The 22,138-nt window shown below is 34.8% G+C and overlaps 3 protein-coding genes across 18 annotated transcripts; 2 read left to right on the forward strand and 1 right to left on the reverse strand.

The window, feature by feature from the left end:
• Positions 1-898: 898 nt before the first annotated feature.
• Positions 899-2,569, reverse strand: LOC140970808 (uncharacterized). Of its 4 annotated transcripts, XM_073432722.1 has the most exons (3): positions 2,384-2,516; positions 1,478-2,188; positions 899-1,402 (listed from the first exon to the last, which is right to left on the reverse strand). In XM_073432722.1, the coding sequence occupies exons 2-3, from the start codon at positions 2,046-2,048 to the stop codon at positions 1,056-1,058; spliced, it is 918 nt and encodes a 305-aa protein (XP_073288823.1). In that variant the 5' UTR covers positions 2,049-2,188; positions 2,384-2,516; the 3' UTR covers positions 899-1,055. The 4 variants fall into 4 exon arrangements, with proteins under 4 accessions (XP_073288823.1, XP_073288820.1, XP_073288821.1 ...); XM_073432719.1 differs by having other exon boundaries at positions 899-2,196; positions 2,448-2,569; XM_073432720.1 differs by having other exon boundaries at positions 899-2,188; positions 2,439-2,525.
• A 7,201-nt stretch (positions 2,570-9,770) lies between these two features.
• On the forward strand, positions 9,771-12,629 carry LOC140970809 (uncharacterized). Of its 2 annotated transcripts, none has more exons than XM_073432723.1 (5): positions 9,771-9,900; positions 10,618-10,747; positions 10,826-10,894; positions 11,177-11,283; positions 11,848-12,629. In XM_073432723.1, exons 2-5 carry the CDS (start codon positions 10,639-10,641, stop codon positions 12,340-12,342), a joined length of 780 nt encoding a protein of 259 aa, XP_073288824.1. In that variant the 5' UTR covers positions 9,771-9,900; positions 10,618-10,638; the 3' UTR covers positions 12,343-12,629. The 2 variants fall into 2 exon arrangements, with proteins under 2 accessions (XP_073288824.1, XP_073288825.1); XM_073432724.1 differs by having other exon boundaries at positions 9,774-9,900; positions 10,626-10,747.
• A 575-nt stretch (positions 12,630-13,204) lies between these two features.
• LOC140970810 (uncharacterized) lies at positions 13,205-21,826 on the forward strand. 12 transcript variants are annotated; one of them, XM_073432725.1, is made up of 12 exons: positions 13,205-13,361; positions 14,594-15,938; positions 16,141-16,259; positions 16,440-16,570; positions 16,793-16,985; positions 17,127-18,112; positions 18,327-18,375; positions 18,480-18,715; positions 18,822-18,929; positions 19,354-19,568; positions 19,644-19,709; positions 19,994-21,825. In XM_073432725.1, the coding sequence occupies exons 2-12, from the start codon at positions 14,798-14,800 to the stop codon at positions 20,104-20,106; spliced, it is 3,357 nt and encodes a 1,118-aa protein (XP_073288826.1). In that variant the 5' UTR covers positions 13,205-13,361; positions 14,594-14,797; the 3' UTR covers positions 20,107-21,825. The 12 variants fall into 12 exon arrangements, 11 of the variants coding, with proteins under 11 accessions (XP_073288826.1, XP_073288828.1, XP_073288831.1 ...); XR_012174191.1 differs by lacking the exon at positions 13,205-13,361 and having other exon boundaries at positions 13,382-15,938; positions 19,994-21,253; positions 21,337-21,825; XM_073432727.1 differs by lacking the exon at positions 13,205-13,361 and having other exon boundaries at positions 13,382-15,938; positions 19,994-20,061; positions 20,957-21,822.
• Positions 21,827-22,138: the final 312 nt, after the last annotated feature.

The raw sequence follows: 22,138 nt of genomic DNA on the forward strand, positions 1-22,138 counted from the left end.
AACACCCACATATACGCATGGTTTGGGACCGATCGAGCTTTCTGAAAACTTTTAAAAAATTTATTTACAAAAGAGGAGATAAAAGCTCAAACACAAGCCGATGTCAACAAATGACATTCACTGTGCCACTAGGGCCAATGCCCACGGGCTTTTGAAGAGAGTTTTTGGGATATGTACCAAGAAATTCGACTTGCCTACATATATTACGTTTTGAAATCCTTTTTGCTGTAAGATCAGCAGAAGGTTTATGACATCCATATGTTTCCTATGTTAATTAGATCATTTTTGTTTCATTTGTTTCGATTATTTCTCAAAAAGAAAATGAAAAAGAAATCTGATTGATTTTGTACCCTTCGTTCAATGGTCAAAATCCAATTCCGTTTCTATCAATTATAAAAAAGCCACTTAATAATATTAGTAAAAAAAATTTGTGTCTTGTTATAATTAAAAACATGAATATATATAACAGAATATTTACCACGATATAGAATAAAAAAACTATCTGTGTCAAGATCAGTAATAAGCACAGAAACTTGAGATCTTTAATTTGTATTTTTTCTGAGAGTCGAAGCATGAAGGAAACAGAATGTATGAGCTGCATTACGATTACATGTGTATAATGTATCATACACTTTTTTCACAAAACCAATCTAAATAATATTATCAGTAGGCTATGAATCCGGGCAATACATAATATGGAAACATTGGTAAACAATAATTTAAAATACATCACACACTCATGTAAGTGTACTGATCACCTGCCATTTTTATCTATTGCAAGTGTTTGATTGGAATTCTATACTATTTTCTTGATGAAGATGCATTTTCCAGAATCTGTATCTGACCTGTTGCATGTATCAACCATGAAATCGCTACGTTGGTAGCAAGGGAGACTAAATCTTTACCCTCGAACCTGGAAGATTTGTGCTCGCTTTATCCATTTATCGCCTTTAACGAGGTTTAGCTTAATTCTCTTCATCAGCAAGACAGTAAGACAAGGAGAAGATATAAACAAAGCCTGTAAAATTTATCACAATATAATGCTTCTCATTAGGCTAGTGCAAATGAAATCCCACGTCTTTGTTTCGCTCGTTTCTGGAGCTGTTCTGTGACGGGAGAATAATATTGGAAGAATTCGACAACTGCAACCCCTGGAAAGTTTGGTTTTTGAGGACAAATTCGGTATCCATGGCAGAAACATGAGAAGGGAAACAAGATTGTGATATTCCAGCAGGTTGATAGATGAGAACCTGTTGAGATCCGGATGGGACAGAAAGTGTTGAATATGGCAATTGAAGTAGGTTAAAATTATGCAGATCTTCAGAAAGGGCGTGATTTTTTGGAGGATATTGTGACAACGTTAAATTTGATGGATCCCATTTGAGAAAGGTATTGTAAGGTACTGCAGTAGGATTCAGAAAACTTGATGAGCCAATGTTCGATCTAGTTAAGAAATTGTTTGCAGAAACATATGCACCTTGTTCTTCATGAAATCTTGCAGAATTTTCATCTTTTTGATCAATGGTTCTTGTTTCTCCTAGAGCTGCATCCTTGGACGATCCCCAAAGGAAATTCGATCTGGGATTTTTGAACTGATCATGATTCAACCAGTTTATACTTCCAGGACCGATTGTCAGAACCGCTTGTTTGTCATGACGAGGTATAAAATCTTGATGAGGATTAGAACCAAAAATCTGATGAACATTATGACAAAAGCTCCCTGGTGGAATTTGGAGCGGAGGCAATTCATCAATATCATCCTTTGCAGCTTTGAGTAGCCAATCCACCACTTTGCTCGGCTGATTCAGGCCTAATCGTTCTTGAAGATCATATAAATGTACGGCGGTTGGAACCGAGAGCCGGATCCTCCTGTCTCTAAGGCCTTTAACTGTGAACACTTTGCTGTGCCTGTCTTTGCCTCCGAATCCTCGAGAAACACGCACGATACGAGGGTCGTTCGATCTGGACCATGTTTTAAACGAAGTACTTGACGAGGGCTTAAAGATTTTGGCATGGTCATCAGATGCGGTGTTTTCTTTTCGAATCATCGTCTCACGTCTCTCATAATTCGCAAAAATAATACATGTAATGTATTTTCTGGAAAACCCTCTTAGGTTTAAGTGCACAGGCTTCAATCCCAGTTCAGACCCTCAAGATTCTTCCATGGCAGCAGAAATTCCAGATAATACTTAATTTCTGCACGTCAAAGAGTGATCCGTGAGATCGAGAAATCCTCTTCAAATTACACCCAAAAAAAACTAGCTAAAAGGAGTCAGTTAATGTCCAACACACAAATACGTTACGAAACTCTAGACGATCCATATTTATGAACAGATCTCAATCATATAATTACAACAACTTGTTTTATACAAGTAAACTAAACATGCTGCCTATAAAAACACTTTTACCACAATCATGAAAACATCAGCAACCTGTACGAGATTTACCTGAACAAAAAAAAAACATGTGAATTCAGATTTCAAATGAAACGTTCCTTTTGATGTCAAGTTTATATGCATATTTGTAAAGAAACAAAGGAAAAAGAAGATGGGCGTCAGCTTCATCTGACCCGGGTCCATGGAAGAATTGGTGCACAAGAAGCCACGTGAGTCATCTTATGACAGATAACTGTTGTTTTCAAAAATCTTATCAGTTAACTTAATTACACCCACGCCTGGCCTGCATCCTACATAATCAACATCTTAACTAACATGTCAATGAATTTAAATAATATATTAGTTGTCTAGAATTAATTCATATTTATATATTTAATTTCTTCTGTCTGATCAGAAGGAGAAATGTATAAAATATTACGAAAATAAAGGGATTATTATTGATTTATATATAATTCTTCACTTCTTCAGCATGGCTAGCTATATTAGTATATATATATCACATGGCTTGACAGATGCTATCTGCAAGAGAACTGAAGTTAGCATGTCAGAACTTTTATACGGGCCAGGAGGTTACGACCATTCGCGATCAGTAGAAGCAGTTGTCCCTTTTGAATTAAAAGATTAAATTTTGACATAGTTTGGCTTGTGGAATGGAATGACTTTGAAAACAAACATATATAATCAATTAATATCTCATCCCTAAACCTTTACACGTTAAATAAGAACAAACTGGATAATACGTTATAACTTATATAAATATACAAAGCAATATATATCACTAATCCATTTTGACAGAAAACCTAAAGCAAATTTATAAAAATAAGCTAAAACAGTAGGCCAGGTTTTGAGATAATTATATAGTAAATCGGAATCCAATCAAGTAAATATTTGTGAGCATTTTAAATTATTGTCATGTTGATTTTGGTTAGTGATGAGGGGCAGTCTGATTGTATTTTAAATTCTCCCAGTCTGTATGCTGAGAAGAAGGACCACATTATTTTCGTGCAGTGTGATTTTCGTAGAGCCCTGCTGAATTCTTTGAATGTAATTAAACAATTGTTACAAGAAAATTAAAGGGGGAATCTTGTTTGGCAGGAACAAATTAAAGTCGGCAGGTATCAAACTGTAGGAGAAATTTGAGAATAACTATAAGATCACATCAGACGTTTGATCGATCGAATTTTCAGGTATGAAATATTATTCAGTTTTGGCCGCGGTGTCCATTTTTGTAAAAATCTAAGTTTTATTTTTGTTCAACATTTTTTCCCCAGATAAACAACATTTATATGTAAACCAAACCAAGACATACAATTTAATGTCGGTTTAAACTATGTTGAGTTGGGAATTAACTCTATTACGCACGGTTTGGTTCGTGAGATGTAATGATGAAGAATGTATGATATATGAATGACATAATGATTACTAACTTCAATTTGTCGATCTTGAGTCAAACGTTGGATGAAATAATGATGCGTAATAAACTTATGTCACAGCCTGGCCTCCAAATTAAGGTGCGGCCTTAGAGACCTGTGATAACTTAAATTGCACAAGGGGTTAAAGATTCTGTTTTGGTTTAATACATGAACTTAAGTACCTTAAAACATAAATTGAATCTAAAAGTTTGAGATTTTTCAACTTCATAAAACACGGTTTCGAATTGATTTCACGTTTTTTAACTTAATTGATTGTGTATGCCGGATATATAAATGTGGGAATGAGACTAAACTAGTTCTAATAATCAAGTTCACAAAATTATTATTTTTCATTCAAAATATTTTCATAGATTTAAGGCACATCAGTGTTTACAAAAAACTTATATGTAGGACCGAGTGCTTACTGCTTTACCAAAAACTATAGCTAGTGGTAACGGTGCAATTCAAATTTTTTAAAATCGCGCACGACAGTTCAAGCACTATATTTCGATCGTTCTACCAAATAGAAACAATTATTGTACCTAACAATCTCCTTCTCAATAATTGCACTCCTTGCAATCAATGAGAATCAAACTCGTGACCTTGGTTCTAATACCAATTGATAGAATCGAGTGCTTACCGCTTTACCAAAAGCTGTAGCTAGTGATAATGGTGCAACTCAAATCTTTTAAACTGCGCACAACAGTTCAAACAACACGGTTCGATCGTTCTACCAATTAGGGACAATTATTGCACCCAATACTATCATTATTTACAAAATTATGGAAGAACATAGTAGTGATTACTGATGAAAATATTTTGAATTAAGGAATATATGTCAATTTCTATTTTTGCTTGGCAAATTAGAACGTGCACATTATATTAGAAGAATATTGATAATAGACGTGTTGGGGTTTCTTACTTCATTGTGAAAGGAATATTTTGTTTTGGCAATGTACTTTTAGCATTCTTCAAATATTGATATTATCTTCCGATCGATCGAGTACTATTGCAGGATGGCCTAACAAACATATAAATATATACATATGCATATATATAATAATCAGTGATATCATATATAAATAGGAAAAATAACATGAAAAATTAATATATGTTAATAAATACCATAAATTCAATTTAATTAAATTAAATTAATTGGTTGCACACCCACTTTTAATATTAAGTTAGATTCATATTTGATATAATTTAGCTTTATGTGGGTATATAAAATTTTCCTCCCAATCCTGACACGCAATCCAATCCAATCCAATCCAATCCAATCCGATCCGATTTCAATATATGGAAGGACTAGCACTAGCTAGTTACTGCATCATTATTCATCACGTGTTATAAGGCCCAATTATTGATGCTAGCTTATCTTAATCCGTCGCATGAACGTGATATCAATAATTGTCTGAAATTATTTTGTAATAATATCGTCAGATATGCTAACAATCATATGTTTTCTTTCCAATTTTCGACGATTTTAGTCAAAAAGTGAAAATTTTGGAGTAGCATGCATGATGACTAACATTGATGAAATTTGTGAGTAGCTAATGCTAAAGGTGCATGTTGAGATTAATGATTGTTCCATTGATAGGATATAAATATAGCATTGGGTTGTATGATTTAAAATTTCCGAATCGTAAAAATTAGTATAAATGTTGGGGAGTGATTTTTTGGGAATGGTTATTACATATCCGTCGATATTTGTATAAAAGCTAATTTAGAAGTTGATCTAATTATTGGGAATGATACCGCTGGAATAAAAATTATTTTATTGAGATAAAAATTAAAATATATTATTTAAGATGTAAAATGAATGATTTTTGTTGTTGTTGATATTGCATTATAATCATATGATTTATAATACATAATTATATTTTAAAAATAAAAAATATTTACTATGGGATATAACTAACCAAACGCATGCTTTCAAGATGTCATGCATGTAAAGTAAAAATATATCCAAATAATTATAAAAAACAGACAGACAAACATCTACCATATTTTTCCATATATAGTTCCTAAAAACACATTTTAGAATGCTAAATATCGAAGAAACAAAACCAAAATGTCCTCTAACTACATATATATCCTCGAGATAGAAGCAGCAAACACAAATAAATTTTTTTTTATAACTGATATACATTATTGGAAAATAAATGGTCCCAAAATTAATGACAAAAAAGTTTGGTCAAGGAAATATAATAAATCGCCTCATTTTTTGAAATTTGAATAATAAAGCTGCAGCATGCACAGCACCGTCCGGCAGCCATCAGCCTATCATTTTCCATTCTTTAAAAAGAAATAAATTGCGTATTCTATTTTTCCTTTGATCAAATATTTCGACTTTGAGATACGAATGTGACCCTATGGAATATATGGATAAGGAACTCAACTCAACTCTGATGCAAATAACACAAGTAAAGGGCTCATGACTTTTCATATTCCTTCACCATTCTATCTAAATTATAATTATTATATATATGCCTTTCCAATATATAAAAATTCAAGAAAGCCGAATCTAAAATTGCTCTATTAATAAGTACTGCTTCATTTTTCTAGCGAAGCGATCTTCTTAATTATCTTCACTTTTATTTGTGGTAAAGAAAAGTCGAAAAGGAGGAAACATGCCGATGAGCCAATATTAGAATATTAATTATATCAATATTAACTCTTTCTCTTTGCCAATATTAATGGAAACATTTACTCTCTTTTATTTATCATACTGGCTTCTATTATATATTTAATATTTAATAAATGAGCTTAAATTTTGCATGTGTCCCTTTCCTTGTCTAAAAGAAAATAATGCGATCATTATTGTACGAACGGGTGAGGCCCTTAAAGTCAATTCAGAAGTATTCGTATTTTGGTAACATCCTTTGGCAAATGTCATTAAGTATAGACGTGTAAATGTCAAATACATCGTCACAAAATTAATCACTTAGCCTTAGATGTGGTGGAGTGGCAGAGCTAGCAAACCCGAATTTCAAAGTACTAGATTTCATTGACATGATCGAATCAATACAAGAACACACGACTCAAAAAATAAAGAATGAAAATCCATTCATTGTACACTAAAAAATAGGTAAAAAAAATTAAGCAACATATATATTTTTTAAATAAAAAAATTTTCTCAGAACCAAAACAACATCCCTGCTAGATTCCAAGATTTAAGCATGGATCAGAGATGATGGTGACAGTAAGCTGGTGCATGACAGATGCAGATCACAGTGGACCTTTTATGGCAGTTCGCAGACTCCTCCTGAATTCCAAACCGTACATCAATTACAAGCTTAATTCAATCATCCTCGCTTCTGTCAAATAATGCATACGTTTTTTTAAAAAAAAGGAACATCAAAGTCTACACGATTCAGCAAAATTTCTATACGACACTAGAATTGGCGGACTAGCTACGTACGAACTTTGATATAGATTTGTTCCACGAGACAAACTCGCTCGCCATCTTGGAACGTAGAATTTATTCTATAAGATAAGTCTCAGACATATATGCTCTAATAATTTGTGATTGCATCTAGATTTATTGGGTTGAACCAAAGGAGAATGTTGTATTATCCCAAAAGTGATAGAGTAAGTCTCTTGTGAAACGGTCTCACGAATTTTTATCTGTGAGACGGGTCAACCCTACCGATATTCACAATAAAAAATAATACTCTTAGCATAAAAAGTAATATTTTTTCATGGATGACCCAAATAAGATATTCGACCCACTAAATTGATTTGTGAGAGTCTCATTAGAGTTTTTGTGAAAGTGATAAAGTGAAACTCGTAACCTTGGAATTAAGATTTTATTATTAGCATTATAATGTTGAGTTGATAATTAACAATAATACTAATAAATAATAAGGAAAAATGTGTAATTTTAGTTTTTGTGATGTGATTTCACTGTAAAATCAGTGAAAAAAGAGATAAATAAAATCCATATAAAAGAGTCGAATTAAAGCTAATTAAAATATTTACGGGATCATTTATTACTACTAATGGGGGCTGGAGTTGGCCAAACAGTGGGCTGGACTTGATTATTGTATACGGGCCCATTTATTATTAGCCCAGGATTCCAAAGATGTCAGCCCAGCCCCTCGGGATCAAAATGAAACAAATCAAAGAATGATCGTTGGTTCCATATAAGCTATACTTCATTCTTTTAAACACAATTTTATTTAGATTTTATATATATACAGATTTAGTAAAATATATGTATTTTCAAATGTGATATCTGCAATAAATACTATTTTGTTAAAAATAAAAATTTACAATAAAAATAAAAATCTCAAACTCACAAAATATATTAAACTACACACTTTATAAAATTTTATCCACTCAACTGTGTCTTTCTTGATAAATTGAGAGATCTATTTATAGAATTTTTTTGAAAATAATTCAATCATTACATACATCATCACACACTAATTTTCAATATTTCCAACTTTTATTTTCCACATATTTCACATAAAAATTATATTATTTAGAATGATGCACAAAATTTGCACAGGAACAAGAGTTGAAGTCGGCGTCAGGTTGACCTTTGGTCTTCCACATAAATTGATAAATTCAACATGGTGTCGTTAACCATTCCACCTTGACAACAAAAAGTCAGAAGATTGCAGAGGTCCCCTTTCTCCGGTACACATGCAACCCGCCTCATTCTTATTTGGCCAAGAAACAAATCTTTTTACGTGTCGAATTTGAGCACGTGTTTTGCACAAACCCTCCTGAATTTCTGTTCCTAACAAGTGTTCTTGTTTTCAATTTCCACATCAGTGCAAGCTGATTTTTCTGTGATGGAGGGAGCGCGCTCAAGGAAATGGAGAGAAGTTGGATCTGACTCTGTGCATGAACGGGGTTGAGCGATATCTGATAAATAAACTGGTCACCCCGAGTCTGGATCTTAATTCTGAATCGCAGCAAGGAGAAATATTGGTGAGGAGGTGGAGTTGAATTTGATGCTTTCACTGAAGCTTAAATTTGCACTAGACCCCGAGAGGAGATGTGTGAGAGTCTCCTCCTCCATTTCGAACCTAGTTTTCAAAGTTAACGCCACTGCGGAGAATGGCGCCGGTGCCCACCAAGAAGCCAGTGGATCGCACGGGGGTGATTCATCTCGAAACGGTATATCACAGGTTTTCTTGATCTCCATTTATTTCTTGTTTCTTTTAATTAGTTTTTAATTTTTTAAAAAACTCTTGCTGATCATGAATGGTGATTGATAGACAAGCAAACATGCTTTTATATGTTATTATTTTATCTGTTCTTTTTATTTCATCATATGATTAAAGCAGATATAACAAAGGACGCCTTCACATGCTATATTTTGAAATATAAAACTTATTTATAATAGAATTTTCATTTATATTCTTAACTAGATCTCGTTCAATAACGAGTGTTAAACAATCGACAAAAAGTTCATCTTCCGTTTTATTGTGAAGCGACGTCTTCACATGCTTCATTGCTGAAAAAACTTTGATAATAATATATAATTTACTACGTTAAGTTCAAACCCTCAAAACTCTGATTAATGGATCCATCCCATACCATTTCATTTTTTCAAATACAGCTATGGGTGGAACTGACAAAACTTTTGTTGTTATAACAAGTACTTAACAAAATAATCAAACAAATACTACATAAAATTGAAATTTTTGTTTTGTACGTGTAATTCTTTGAGATTATTTTTATCTATATTTTCGAATTTCAGTTTTAATAATTGATCTGTTAATTTTATGTTATCGTCATTTTCTGAGTATGAATGTGATACTACTCAAAGCTATGTGCATATGTATTCGTATCACATCAAAATCATATAACAAAATATCAAAATTATCAACAAAAAAAAAAAAACAAATATAACATACTGAAAATTTTCAAAAAAAAATTAAAAATTCCGATTATAATGATCTCTTCTTTCCATGGGCTTCTTGATATATGGTTTTGAACTTGTCCATAACTCACGGGCTTTCATAATCGGACTCCATCTTCGTATCATTTAACTGAGGTTGCAGATCGAAGCGTGCTCAGCAGAGTCAGACTCTAAAGGAAATAATTTCGGAGTCCATTCTTTCCGTTCCGAGGTAAGAACTAAGAACCGTGCTTCGGATCTTTTTGCTTATCGAACGCTAGACGCTTTACCCTTAAGCTTCCCTTTTTTTCACATTTTATTTAGCATTCATTTCATATTAAATCCGTACTAGGGTTTATGGGAAATTTTCTGGTTTCGTATACAATTGGTGGATTCTAAAAGTGCATTTATCATTTCGCTGCGATTTATGGATTTTTGGGGTTGAATGAAAACACTGGAATTTGATGCGAATGATTTTACGTGCCTCTCTGCTTTCTTCTTTCTCGAACCATATAATTTTCCTCCGTTATTCCCGTTTTTGTTGTTTACATAAGATTGACGGAAGAATTTATCAAGTGGATTTTTATTTTGAATCAGCTTTAGGGGTTTAGGGTGTATTGGAGATATTCCAGTTCTGAATCTATTGGCCCAATCTGCTGCTATTTATTTTTTTAAGGAAATATGTTGTGGTTTTATGCTGTTTTTGTGAACGAATGAAAAACATGGGTATATGTTGTTAGTAATTTAAATTCCTTCATGATGTTTAATGATATATCAACACTTTTGAGCTATTTCACATTGTTGTCCCCCTCTTGTGAAGGGTTTGATTTTTTTTTTAGAGGAGTACGAATAATATGTTTTTAAAGATTTTTTTTTTTTTCAGGCTGCCTATGTTCACATGATTCATGCTAATTGCTAATTTTGATTCTTCTTATGTTTATTCTTTTAGAATTTTAGGCTTATTTGTGAAATGGCTTTTCTCAAGAAAGTTGGGAATTTCCTGACACAAAGTACCTCCAATCCTTCACTTTTTGCGGCCATAAGGAGCATGTCCACATCTTCAAAGATCTTTGTTGGAGGTGCGAGTGGTTATGTGGATTTTGGGATTTAATTATTATTTTTTGCTTCTCGTGTTTTATTCTTGTTGTCCACTGCAGGTCTCTCATATAGCACCGATGACATGAGTTTGAGTGAGACTTTCTCAAAATACGGGGAAGTTGTTGAAGGTATAGTCTTTTCGTGTAATCAAGTTAATTTGATTTGCATTCAGTAAGTTTTCTTTATTTTACGATTCTTGGAGATCCTGCTGTTAATGCTCTGGGCAGTTACCGAAGCAGAGAGTTTTATCATACTTAGTATATTTTCCTTGATTTAAAAAAAATTCATGAAAAGATAGCAGGCATTGCTGAATATTGAGAGTGATGTTCATCAACTATCATGTATGGTTAATTTGTAATGGTAACGCTTTTGAGTTTTGACCTACTATTGCCTTTTTTTGGTGTTTACAGCTAAAGTTATCATTGATCGTAACACTGGTAGGTCAAAAGGGTTTGCTTTTGTCACTTTTACTTCAACTGAAGCAGCCTCCAGTGCTATCCAGGCATTTGATGGCCAGGTATGTGACCGTATCATCATGTTTGTGGCTTTGTGCTTATATCTATATCTATACTGATCTTAATGCTTTTTATAATAGCTTTCCTGTATCTTTAATGGATTTTCTCCAGTCGTTTACAATTCGCTCAATGTTGTCATATGTGCTAACGGTACTGCTAGTTGGTGGTGCAGATTTAATCATTTGTGCTTGACTTCTTTACCTTCACTTTCTACCTGTAAATAAAAACACGGTGGCAGATACAAAGTCTCCTTAATCAGCAACTATGCACTATATTATTTCATAATTTACTGTTTCTTTTTGCTTGTGCCTATGATATCATCAGCATATTTCCTTGCAAACTTTGATCATCGAAGTGAGACAATGAATGGAGAGTTTTAATGCTATGTTAATAAATGAATTATTTATTATAACCGGAGGTGAGGATATTCAAAGATATGAACATAATGAGCTCTTGCAGCTAAGGCACTTTATTTGAATAATTGCTTTTTAATGTATATATTTCATAAACTTGCTTGATTATTTATGGTTGAAATGTTGAATTGGCATCTGCTTGTTATTTATCAGGAACTCCATGGCCGAAGGATAAAGGTGAACTATGCAACAGAAAAATCTCGTAGTGGTGGTTTTGGAGGTGGTTTTGGTTCCAGCGATGGCTACAATTACGGTGGTCCAGGTGGTAACTATGGTGGCGGAAGGTTCCAAGGTGGTGGTTTTGGAGGTTCTGGTGGTGGCAATTTCACTGGTGGAGATGGCGACTACGCCAGAAGTGGTGGATTTGACAGTGGTAACCAATATCCTAGTAGAGGAGCGGGATTTGGTGGCAGTGACAATTTCAGCCGTGGTGGTGCACGAGGCGATGGTAATTGGGGAGACGGTGACAGCCACTACAATGCTAGCCAAAGTGGTTTTTTCTCGTCAAACAGTGAAACAGCAGGACCATATGGCAATAACCAGGGACAATTGGGTGATGATCATGATGGAATTGACTCAAAATTTGATGATTTTGGGCAAGCTACGGATGGAAAGGATAGGAACGACTACGCCAACACCAGAAGTTGAATTGAGTCGGAACTGCTTTTAGACGACACAGTTTCTGGGGCGGGGCAGCCTCCAGGAAGTCATTGAAAGATTTGGTACTGTTTCGGTTCTACCGCCCTTCGTGAACAAGATATGGTTTAGTCTTTGGGCATTTTTTAATACGTGAAAGGAATCAAGGACAAAGGATGATTATTATTGAGTATTTGCCTTTTTTAGAATATGATGGTCTTTTGCTAGAATCTTGATTTATTTTTACCTCCTTTACGTGATGAGATAGACCTCTCATCTGTTTGAGTAGTGGGTATTTTTTAATTTTCGGGTTGTGTGCTTTCAAATTTTTCATCTAATAAATGAGATTAACTGTATGAAATGGAATTATTAGATTAACTGTATGAAATGGAATTATTCCCATCCCCTTCCTTAAATGGCAATGCACAACACTTCACCTTTTTGTACCTTTAACTACATTATTTTACCCGAGAAAAAAAAATTTCCTGCAGCAATATTATTTGTATCATTCTCTGACTTTATAGAATTAAATTAATACATGTTTTCATGACTAATACAAGCGGTGAATTTTTATTATTAAATATTTAAAATATTATAGAAGATTTCCTCTAGTTTAAAAAATAAAACATGGTTATTTTGTGTTTATGTGAATTTTTTTATACTTAATAATGAATTAAAAAATTAAAATTNATTGATTTTTCAAATATGATTATTTCCTTATAACTATATTCAGAATATGGGATAATAAATGCAAAGAAAAAACTAATAATGATTTGATATATATATGGGAAAAAAATTGAGTTTTTCAAATAAATTACGTATTAAAAAAAGTAATTTTATTAGGAGCCGCCCGTCACTTTACTCACTGTAGTGAAAATTTTTAAGAACCCGCTTGATGCCGTCGGACCCAAATAACCAAAACCTAAGCCGACCCCCACCCCTAAGTTCCCTAATTATTACGACTGAAATTTAAGATCGTTTTCAGTGCTGTTCTTGTGGGTAAATCTCTTTCGATCGAGTGCGTATCAAAGGTAAAGATGTTCTAGCTTAGTTTTCCAACCTATTTTTTGAATTTCTACTCATTTGTCATTTGGGTTTTGATCTATCTCTCGGAATTGATCACCATTTTGTTGTTTTACACCATTTTTGTATTGTTATTGACTGAATTTGAGCAATTCATGGGTTTTTGTGTATAAGGTTTTGTTGTGTCATCAGTGAAACTGAATATAGTGTTCGATTATCTTTCGGAACTTTATAAAGTCACCTGCTTTTGCTCGTTTAACAGTGTTAGGGTTCTACTGAACTTTTGTTCTCGTTCGAATTTTCATGAAATTTAGAGTGAAAATTTGGGTGCTGACATATGCAAATTAGCGAACTGTCTATTTGCTGAAATTACGTATATAAAAATATTATACCTATTTAACAGGACACTGTTATGTTGTCTGCACATTCCTTCACCTAACTCATGGATATGCTTTGCATATATTTAAATGTAATTTTTTTGTTGCAATATCCACAGATCACTAAATCTACAACTCCTTACTCAGCTAGTTTTTTGTAACTCGTGCCTCAGATTATTGGACTTAAAAAGCCTACCACGTCAATAGATAGTTCAGTAAGACAGACGAAGGAGTCTGCTACTCAATGACAAACAATTCAAAATCTGTCGAGTGATTTAGTTTCTTGCCCAGCCGACTCACACATGAAATTTATTTCAAAAAAGGAAGCTGCAAAATAGAACCATAAGTATTCAAAGCTATTATATTAGTAAAAAAGATGTCACACAGCACTATATTCGCATAACTGGATAAGAGACTAGGTCCCATAGCAGATTGTAGCAGATGGTATTTGAAACTTTAAACATGAATAGCTAACTAAAACAGAAATTTCTCTATTAAGTCGATATCTTTAAAGGAAACTTATCATTAACCGAATGTAACGACAAAACAAACAAGCCACAGTTGCCCTTAGAGAAATTCCGACAAAGTTCACCTTCATAGTTTCCCCCTGTAAGTAAATTAAATAACATAATTTAGGACCAGAATTTAAAATTCCAACAGAAAAGCAAAGGGACTCTTGCATGATACCAAGCTCCTAAACCTTTTAACCCAAATGTTTTCCCCTATATGTAGGTTGTGGTTCTTTTTTGGGAGATATTTTATATATGAGTCGGTTCCTAGGGAATTAAATTGCTCGAAATATTTGTTGTTGTTGAGTGGTGAATGTCTTTTTATGTGTCTTACCATAATATTTTATAATGTAGTAAATTTCTTGAAGTCCAATTACTTGCGTACAACAAACCAGCCAAGTCACCAGTTGTTATTTTAGTGATGTACAAATTTTGCGGCATCAAATTATTTTTAAACAGCTAAAAGAATTGCAGCGGAAACAGCAGGTCCAGGAATTGGGCTATGCCTGTTCAGAATTCGTCACAAATGCATAGGTTGGTAAATTGAAAAATGATGGTATGCACAATGAATCGGAAATTGTACCAAATCATAACCATTCTATGATTCAAGTGGGCTTACCACACCCGCAGTTTGACGTCTCGTTATGTGGAGCTTCTACTCCAAATATTGATAAAATTTCAGATCTATATTCTCACTTTCAAGGGCCTCCTGATCATTCTTCAAATCTGTCAACTAAGAACAATAATGGTGCTTTAGAAATGCCCTCCATGCAACCATCAGGATTCGGCAACTTGCTCTTGAATAAAAAAAGAAATTTGTATTCAGATCTGATAAGCATGTCAGATGAGTCTTTACCATCCAATCAAGTTCCTGTTCAAGGTTTTAGCTGTGGAATCTCATATGGAAACTACTCCCATCAAGGAATGACAGCTCAGAGGAGTGCATTACCTCTGGAATCTGAGGCGAGACAAGAGAATGAGGGTTGGCATGAACTCACTCTGAGGAAAGTATTGAAACCTGCTCCGTCTGATCCTGATACTTCTCTTGACCCATTGGAGCAGAAGTTCTTATACAGTACAGATGACAACATTTTTGGATCTTCATTTAGCAGGAGTATAGATAATGGATTGGAAACATTTGCGAGTACTGCATTGGAGCACGCATCTTACATTGACAGATTTCCCACTATTCAAAGTGGTAGCTGGAGTGCGCTGATGCAGTCTGCCGTGGCAGAAACTTCTAGTGGTGATGGTGGGTTACAAGAAGAATGGAGTGGATTGAACTTTCAGAACTCAGAACTATTAACTGATAATCAAACCTCCAATTACATTGGTATTGTGAAGCAGAACAGCAATTGGGTCGATACAGACTTACAAAATTCCTCCCTTCTAAGTGTGAAAACTGAGATTGTGCTGGATGATTCAAATATAAATGGCTCATCCCCTGGTTTTCAACAGTCAAATCCCCAATATTTGAGGCAGAAAGAGGGTAATCACTCAGAATCTTCCCATGTTTCCAACCAATACTCCCCTACAAATAATAGCCTGTATAACTGTCAGCAGAAGCATCCTACGGGTTGTAGTCAGCTGTTTCAAGGTTCGAGTTTTCCCAAGATTAGGTCAGGTCAACGAAAAGAGCATTCAAAAAATGATGTATGTCATCTTAGCAATAACAGCCAGCCCGGCCTTAATAGCTCAGGTATGTGTTGCATCTGTTTTGTTAATTTATGCACTTTGATCTCAATGTTTATTATTAGTATACATGATTTCTGAAATCGACACAAAAATAAGGTTAAACATGAAGGGATTGCTTTAGAACTCAATTGATGCTTTACTAACTTTTTGAAAACTATCACAAAAGAATACGAGGGAAATGGCCTTCATCACCTTTTTGTGAACAGGACTTGATGCCGAGTTTCACTCTGTTGCAGATCATGAATTGAGAGGCACCATATGGCCTCATGGAAGTACCCTTTGTGAGATTCAAAAGCCATTTGACCAGGTCGATCATCAAATGATGGTATGCTTATAATCACCTCTTGATATATACGTTCTCACTGAGAAAAGACTGTCTCTGACCTTAAGATTATTGATAAGCAAAATATAGAATAGCTGCAAATTAAGTTCATTCAGGATCTCTATAAGATAGATTTATCTCTGGAAGGCGGCATTTGTTATTTCTATTATACTCTTGTCACAGGCGGTCCAGCAGAATATTCACGGTTATTCGATAGAATCAGAGAAGATATCTTCTGGAATGAACGATGAACCTATACAAGTTCTAAGAGCTTCTTCTGATCTTTATAGTCAAAGTATGATTTATCAGGCAAGGTAGTAATTGTCAACAAAATGTTGCGATTTCTGTGTTTCCCATGCTTGTTTAATTGCTCAGAGCTTGTAAAATGAGGGCTGTTTTTTTTATTTGATTATTAACATTTATTTCGTTTTAGTGTATTCCTGGATTCATCTGATCTTATTTCTTTATGCTTCTTTTCCTCCATGCTTCAATTTGTATTCATACTCGGGGTGCTCTGGTGGCTTCTTATGTGGCAGCAACACTATGCTTGATCTTCTTAACAAGGATAGGACATCCATCAATCATGCACCTGAAATGCACTTAAGTGCAAAAATCTCAGCTCAGAATGAATCACCACGAACTGAAACTTCTGTTGCAGCATGTGCCAAGCCATGCAATAATTCTCCTATTTCGCTGGATCAGCGGACTCTGCAGTCATCTTTGGCTGTGGTGCGTAATACATTATTTCTCGTGTAAATATTGAGCTTGTGAAAATCTTTCGATTTGGTGGTGCCTTCGTTTTTCTTATTCATTTCTCAGTTTGTGAATATGACCACTTGCTCGAATGATATTTTAACTGCCTACATGCAGGGGAACTCATGTTCAACTTATCCTCCAGGCCATAATGTGAATGATCGTTTTGAGAACCAACATGCTCCAGCTTCACTTAAACCAATTGACTTGGCTACTAATGGCCTTGTTTATAGTTCTGACAGTTCTATGCTTAAAAATGCCGACTTTATAAGTTCAGAACTTCCAGTATTGAAGAATCAGCAAGTCACTCAAGCTGCAGTGACTTCAGTTTCATCACAACACGTGGGATTTCCAACCGGACTATTCTCTCAATGGGTAGATGTGACCACTCAGCCTTATGCTTTGTCCTCAAAACCTCAAAAATCTCCCAATTTCTTTCGTTCTCTCAATTCAGAAGATAGTAGCCTAGAAACTAGATCGGTGCTGCCAAATGAGCAGTCTAGTATAAATTCGTCTAGACACGAATTTATTGCGCAGAGGTTTTGTGCATCTTCAGGAAAACCAGAATATCATGAACAGCAGTTGGTTGCAGAAAGTTTTATCCAGAAGGACTCAACTGAGATAATTAATTCTTTCTCAGTAAGCAGTTATAATCATGATCAGGATTTGTATAGAGAGAATCACTTAGAAGCAAATGTTGTTGCTTGTAGTTCACTGATGACACAGTCACATCAGCCCTCTAATAAACTGGAGCAAAATGACACTGAGTCGCCTTATCAGTCGCTGATCAGTTTGCAGTCAGCCCAATATATTTCTAAGCATGATGGGACTGTCAAAAATGGGCAATTGTTCCCAATTTATGATTCAAAAGCTGCTAGCAATACTGTAAAAAGATTCTCAGGGATGGCAATTGAAAGCAGTATGTTGCCATCTATCGCAGCCACCTTTATAGTGAGTGAGCAATCGTCCCCTAATAAGTTGCCTTCATATGCCACATGTCAAAATATGGCAGTTTCAAAACCAAAGAAACGCAAAGTTGCATTTGACATGGTACCTTGGCACAAAGAAGTACAATATGATTCATTCATGCTTCAAAATATCAGGTATGTGATCCTACGATTTTCAAATAACGTCTGAATCAATTTGGTAGGTTGGCAAGCATTTTAAATTAATACCTCAAAAAGAATGAAAATCTGTAAAAATGTGATGAATCTGTGTAAATAAATATGACAAGAAGTCATGTGTTTTTACTTTTCCATTTATTATGACATGACAGTAACAGTTCATATTTCCTTGTTGGATTGTTTATGTTTGCAGAGTGGCTGAGTTAGAATGGGCGGAAGCTTCCAGTAGAAGACCTGAAGAAGTGAGGCATACTATCTAATGAAATACAAAAATTTTAAGAATTTACATGAATTTTTGCATCAAAACCTGTGTTAATGCTTTCATTCATTTTTTCAATCCTATCAGGTTAAAAATGAATTTGAAATCCTTGAAGATATGCAATCCAGGTTTCGAGCAAAAAGAAGGCTTGTTTTTGCAACACAGCTTATGCAACAGGTCTTTCAACCTGCACCTGCAGTTATTCTCTCCTCAGATGCCTGTTCAAATTGTGACGGGGTGACCTATTTTGCTGCAAGGTTCAGCTTTGCAGATGCATGCCTGGTGACTAGTAACTCTCAAATGCCATCAGATGGAAATGGCATGTAAGAGCTAAATTCACTTCTTCTTTTTTTAATATTTTTTTTGGGTAATTTTTCTTTTGCATGGCAATTACACTTGAAGATACGCAAACAAATCTAATATGCACAGGTCACCTGACAAGTTAAAGAGTTATAAAAGATGTATTGCCTCTGATTTCTCCGAAGCTGTTGAAGGCTTAGTTGACAAAGTGAAGAAGCTTGAAGGTGAATTATTAAGGTAGGGCTACAATTCAGTTCTTGCTCATGTTTCTATGTTCATCAAAGTTTGGAATGCAGATCCAAGTAAGAAAAACCTTAAAAGTAGTCAATTAAGATGCAAAATGCATCGACTGATTTTTTTACTTTGCTGCTGTGTCTCCTAACTTGTGTGATTCCTTGCACAAATCGATTGGATTAATGAGCACCCCTTTTCACTCAATTTATACATAAATTTGAAATGAATTTTTTTGTTTGAATTTCGTAAACAGGCATTTGGTTGTATATGAAATAAATAATTGAGTGACTAGGATCAAAGCTGCACATCAGTTAGACACTAAAGATAGTTTTAACATGTAATGCTATCTTCTTATTTTTTATCAATTGCTTTCAAGCTATCGCATTTTTCTTATTTATTCTTGAAAGTATGTGAATTGACGATTCAGAATGGACAAGAGTTTGTCAATTGTGGACATCAAGGTGGAATCCCATGAACTGGAGAAGTTCTCTATTATCAATCGTTTTGCAAAGTTCCACATCATGGCCCAGCCAACTGGGGCTGATTCTATAGCATCTAATGGCACGTCAAAAGTTTCCAAGAAATACCCCCAGAGATATGTTTCGGCACGTCCAATGCCTAAAACAGTACCAGAAGGAACAGGTTGCCATTCCTTGTGATCATCAAAACCATTCCTTTAGTCCTATATTTCTCTCTCAGCAGGCAAATCCAATGCAGATTTACTCATTTTGCATGTAAAAGAGGACTGGGGAAAATTTCCTGAAATTAGTGCAAGTGAATCAGGTGATTTTTGGAAAAAAGAATAAACTTTTTTTCCAAATTTTGAGGAAGTATATAACATGTATAAATGCTATCCTTTATATTGCCCCAAAAAAGCTAGTAGAGGACTTAGGAGTGGGATGCTTACCTACCACAGAGCAATTAGATGATTTTGTATGGATGCACTTTACTGTGTTTTCTAGGGATATGGCTTGGTGATCATCTCCAAGTTCAGTTGTACGATATGACTAATTGATATATATATAAGATCATATTCTTTCTCCTCTCTCTTAGCATCTCTTCTACAGGGTTCATGACGTCACATTTGCATCTAACATTCAAGGGATGGGGAACTAGGCTCTCTTACATAAAAATTGTAAGTTCTTTACATAGTTTATTTTTGTGTATCCTGTTTGAATAAGTATTTTATTGGGAAAGTATCTGACAACCTGTGGCGATTCTAGCCCACCCAAACCTGGAAAACAAAAGATTTCTCTGTCAACAAAAAGACAAGGACCAGGTTATATATTGTAGATTAAAGCATGTTCCAAAAAGTTTTTTGTTTTTTTGTTGAAATTTTCCTGTGGGATACTAGATTTTGCCTGCCTTTCTGTCTCTCTTTCATCTTTGTGTGAAAGGGAACCCGGGGTGATATCCCCGTAGGAATCATTTTTTGGATTCGACTTTCATGCATGTTTCTTCTTTCAGAAAAAGGTATGTTTTCCACCTCGAAATGTGTAGAGGCGTTGTTAATTAAAATCTTGGGTTTACCGAAGGTTCTCGAATTTATGGCAACTTAACTACAGTTATTTATTCACTTGCAAAACTAGAATGAAGAAATTATAAAACAGATTTTTAGTGAATGGCATAAGATTGGTGGGCACATATTAACTTTTTTGGCTTGGTTGCTGAAACCTGGCAGCACCATGTTAAAGACATGATGATGTCTGACTTTGAAACATGTCCTTGCACCACATCGACTAAATTGTCGTCGTCATCATCGTATCAGCTATCAGCTTATCTGCTTAAACTTTTGTTGAGGTTGACAATTTGATTGTAGCTTTATGGAAGCGGCCATTTTCTTTATATGAGCTAGAAGTGACTCAATCTATAAGAAATGATGAACTTGCCATTGATAGAAAGTAGCGAGGCTGGATCATAGATTATCTGGTACAAAAGATGTGTGACGAATGTGCCACCGGTCTACATTTTCTTCGAGAAAAGCTATTCTTTTATAACATCTTTTCTACGAATATCGATGACCAATATAGGTACTAAGACTATATCCTGTTTCGAGCAGTGAAAAATGGTGACGTTTGTACAAGATTTGCCAGTGGGATAAATGGGCCACGGCCTTGGACCATTTGTGGAGCAGTTTAGTTTTGTCTCTTTAAGAGTGTTACATTTGCTAACCATGTCCCTTGTGGTTTGTGTGGTCTAAGTTGTATCATCGGAATATATGATTTGTGTATTACAAAGGATACATGTAGTGAATGAATAATTCTACAATTATGCTATATCGTGCCTGCCATGACAGAACGTCCTGAATAATTGACCCGTTTGCCGAGGTGAGTATCGCGAAATCTTCCACTCATCTCATTTTAAATAAAACATATTCCCTGCAAGGATACATGTGCCTTATCATTCGTAGGTGGTTGGGGTGAATATTGCACACCATCAGATCTGGTGGTCGACAATTTTCGGATTCGGTAAAAGTTGTCACAACACTTGTAGCAGGACTGAGGTCTTATCGTGATGCGCGTGGACCAATTTACAATGTGTCTTTCGTTGGTGTAACCAAAAGCGATAGCGGTGACCATGGAATAAATTTCTTCAACTTGAGTTGGGATAGAGGAGATTTACTCGATCAGTTTGGCTACTAGAATATGGTGTCCTTGGCCTATCTATTTGATTGTATCAAAAGGCCAATGAATTGGGACTTTCTTATTGGTCCAGGTCATTTCGGGCGAGCTGATCATTTGTATAGAAAGCCAAGAGATCCAGAAATTGACGAGATTTAATTTATTTAGCCATGTCTGTATTGAATCCAAACGTTGTTTCCAAAATGTGAACATGGGCTCACAATTTGTTCTTAATTCACTGTTTTGGAGGCCCGGATATATATCGTCCAAGGCCCTCTATGGCCTAAACATGTCTATTACCAAGTCTCTTTCAATAGATCAAATAATTGAAATTGTTGATTCCAAACTTTTTAAAGATCCAGTTGAACACGAAACTCCCATGAAATGACTTGCCAATGAAATATTATATTAATTTTTTGATTAAAAGAAAAACCAGTCATTTCAATCCAACTAGATTATTTTTGTCCTGTTTTTGCCTTCGTCATCCATCCGTCCAATCCAAAAATATTTCAACGGAATTGATGTTCAATCATATTGTAATAAACAATACACCAGCATGTAATAAGCAGTGTGATTGAATGATGTGAAATA

This window comes from Primulina huaijiensis, chromosome 2, assembly GCF_012295235.1.
Source record: "Primulina huaijiensis isolate GDHJ02 chromosome 2, ASM1229523v2, whole genome shotgun sequence".
Lineage (NCBI taxonomy): Eukaryota > Viridiplantae > Streptophyta > Magnoliopsida > Lamiales > Gesneriaceae > Primulina > Primulina huaijiensis.

Bases quoted from the DNA above. Each gene is read 5' to 3' on its own strand.
- LOC140970809 (XM_073432723.1), top strand. From the start codon at position 10,639: ATGGCTTTTCTCAAGAAAGTTGGGAATTTCCTGACACAAAGTACCTCC. The intron at 10,748-10,825 runs GTGCGAGTGGTT...TGTCCACTGCAG, and splicing joins TTCAAAGATCTTTGTTGGAG to GTCTCTCATATAGCACCGAT. The intron at 10,895-11,176 runs GTATAGTCTTTT...TGGTGTTTACAG, and splicing joins ATACGGGGAAGTTGTTGAAG to CTAAAGTTATCATTGATCGT.
- LOC140970810 (XM_073432725.1), top strand. From the start codon at position 14,798: ATGCACAATGAATCGGAAATTGTACCAAATCATAACCATTCTATGATT. The intron at 16,986-17,126 runs GTGCGTAATACA...GCCTACATGCAG, and splicing joins TGCAGTCATCTTTGGCTGTG to GGGAACTCATGTTCAACTTA. The intron at 18,376-18,479 runs GTGAGGCATACT...CAATCCTATCAG, and splicing joins CCAGTAGAAGACCTGAAGAA to GTTAAAAATGAATTTGAAAT.
- LOC140970808 (XM_073432719.1), bottom strand. From the start codon at position 2,048: ATGATTCGAAAAGAAAACACCGCATCTGATGACCATGCCAAAATCTTT.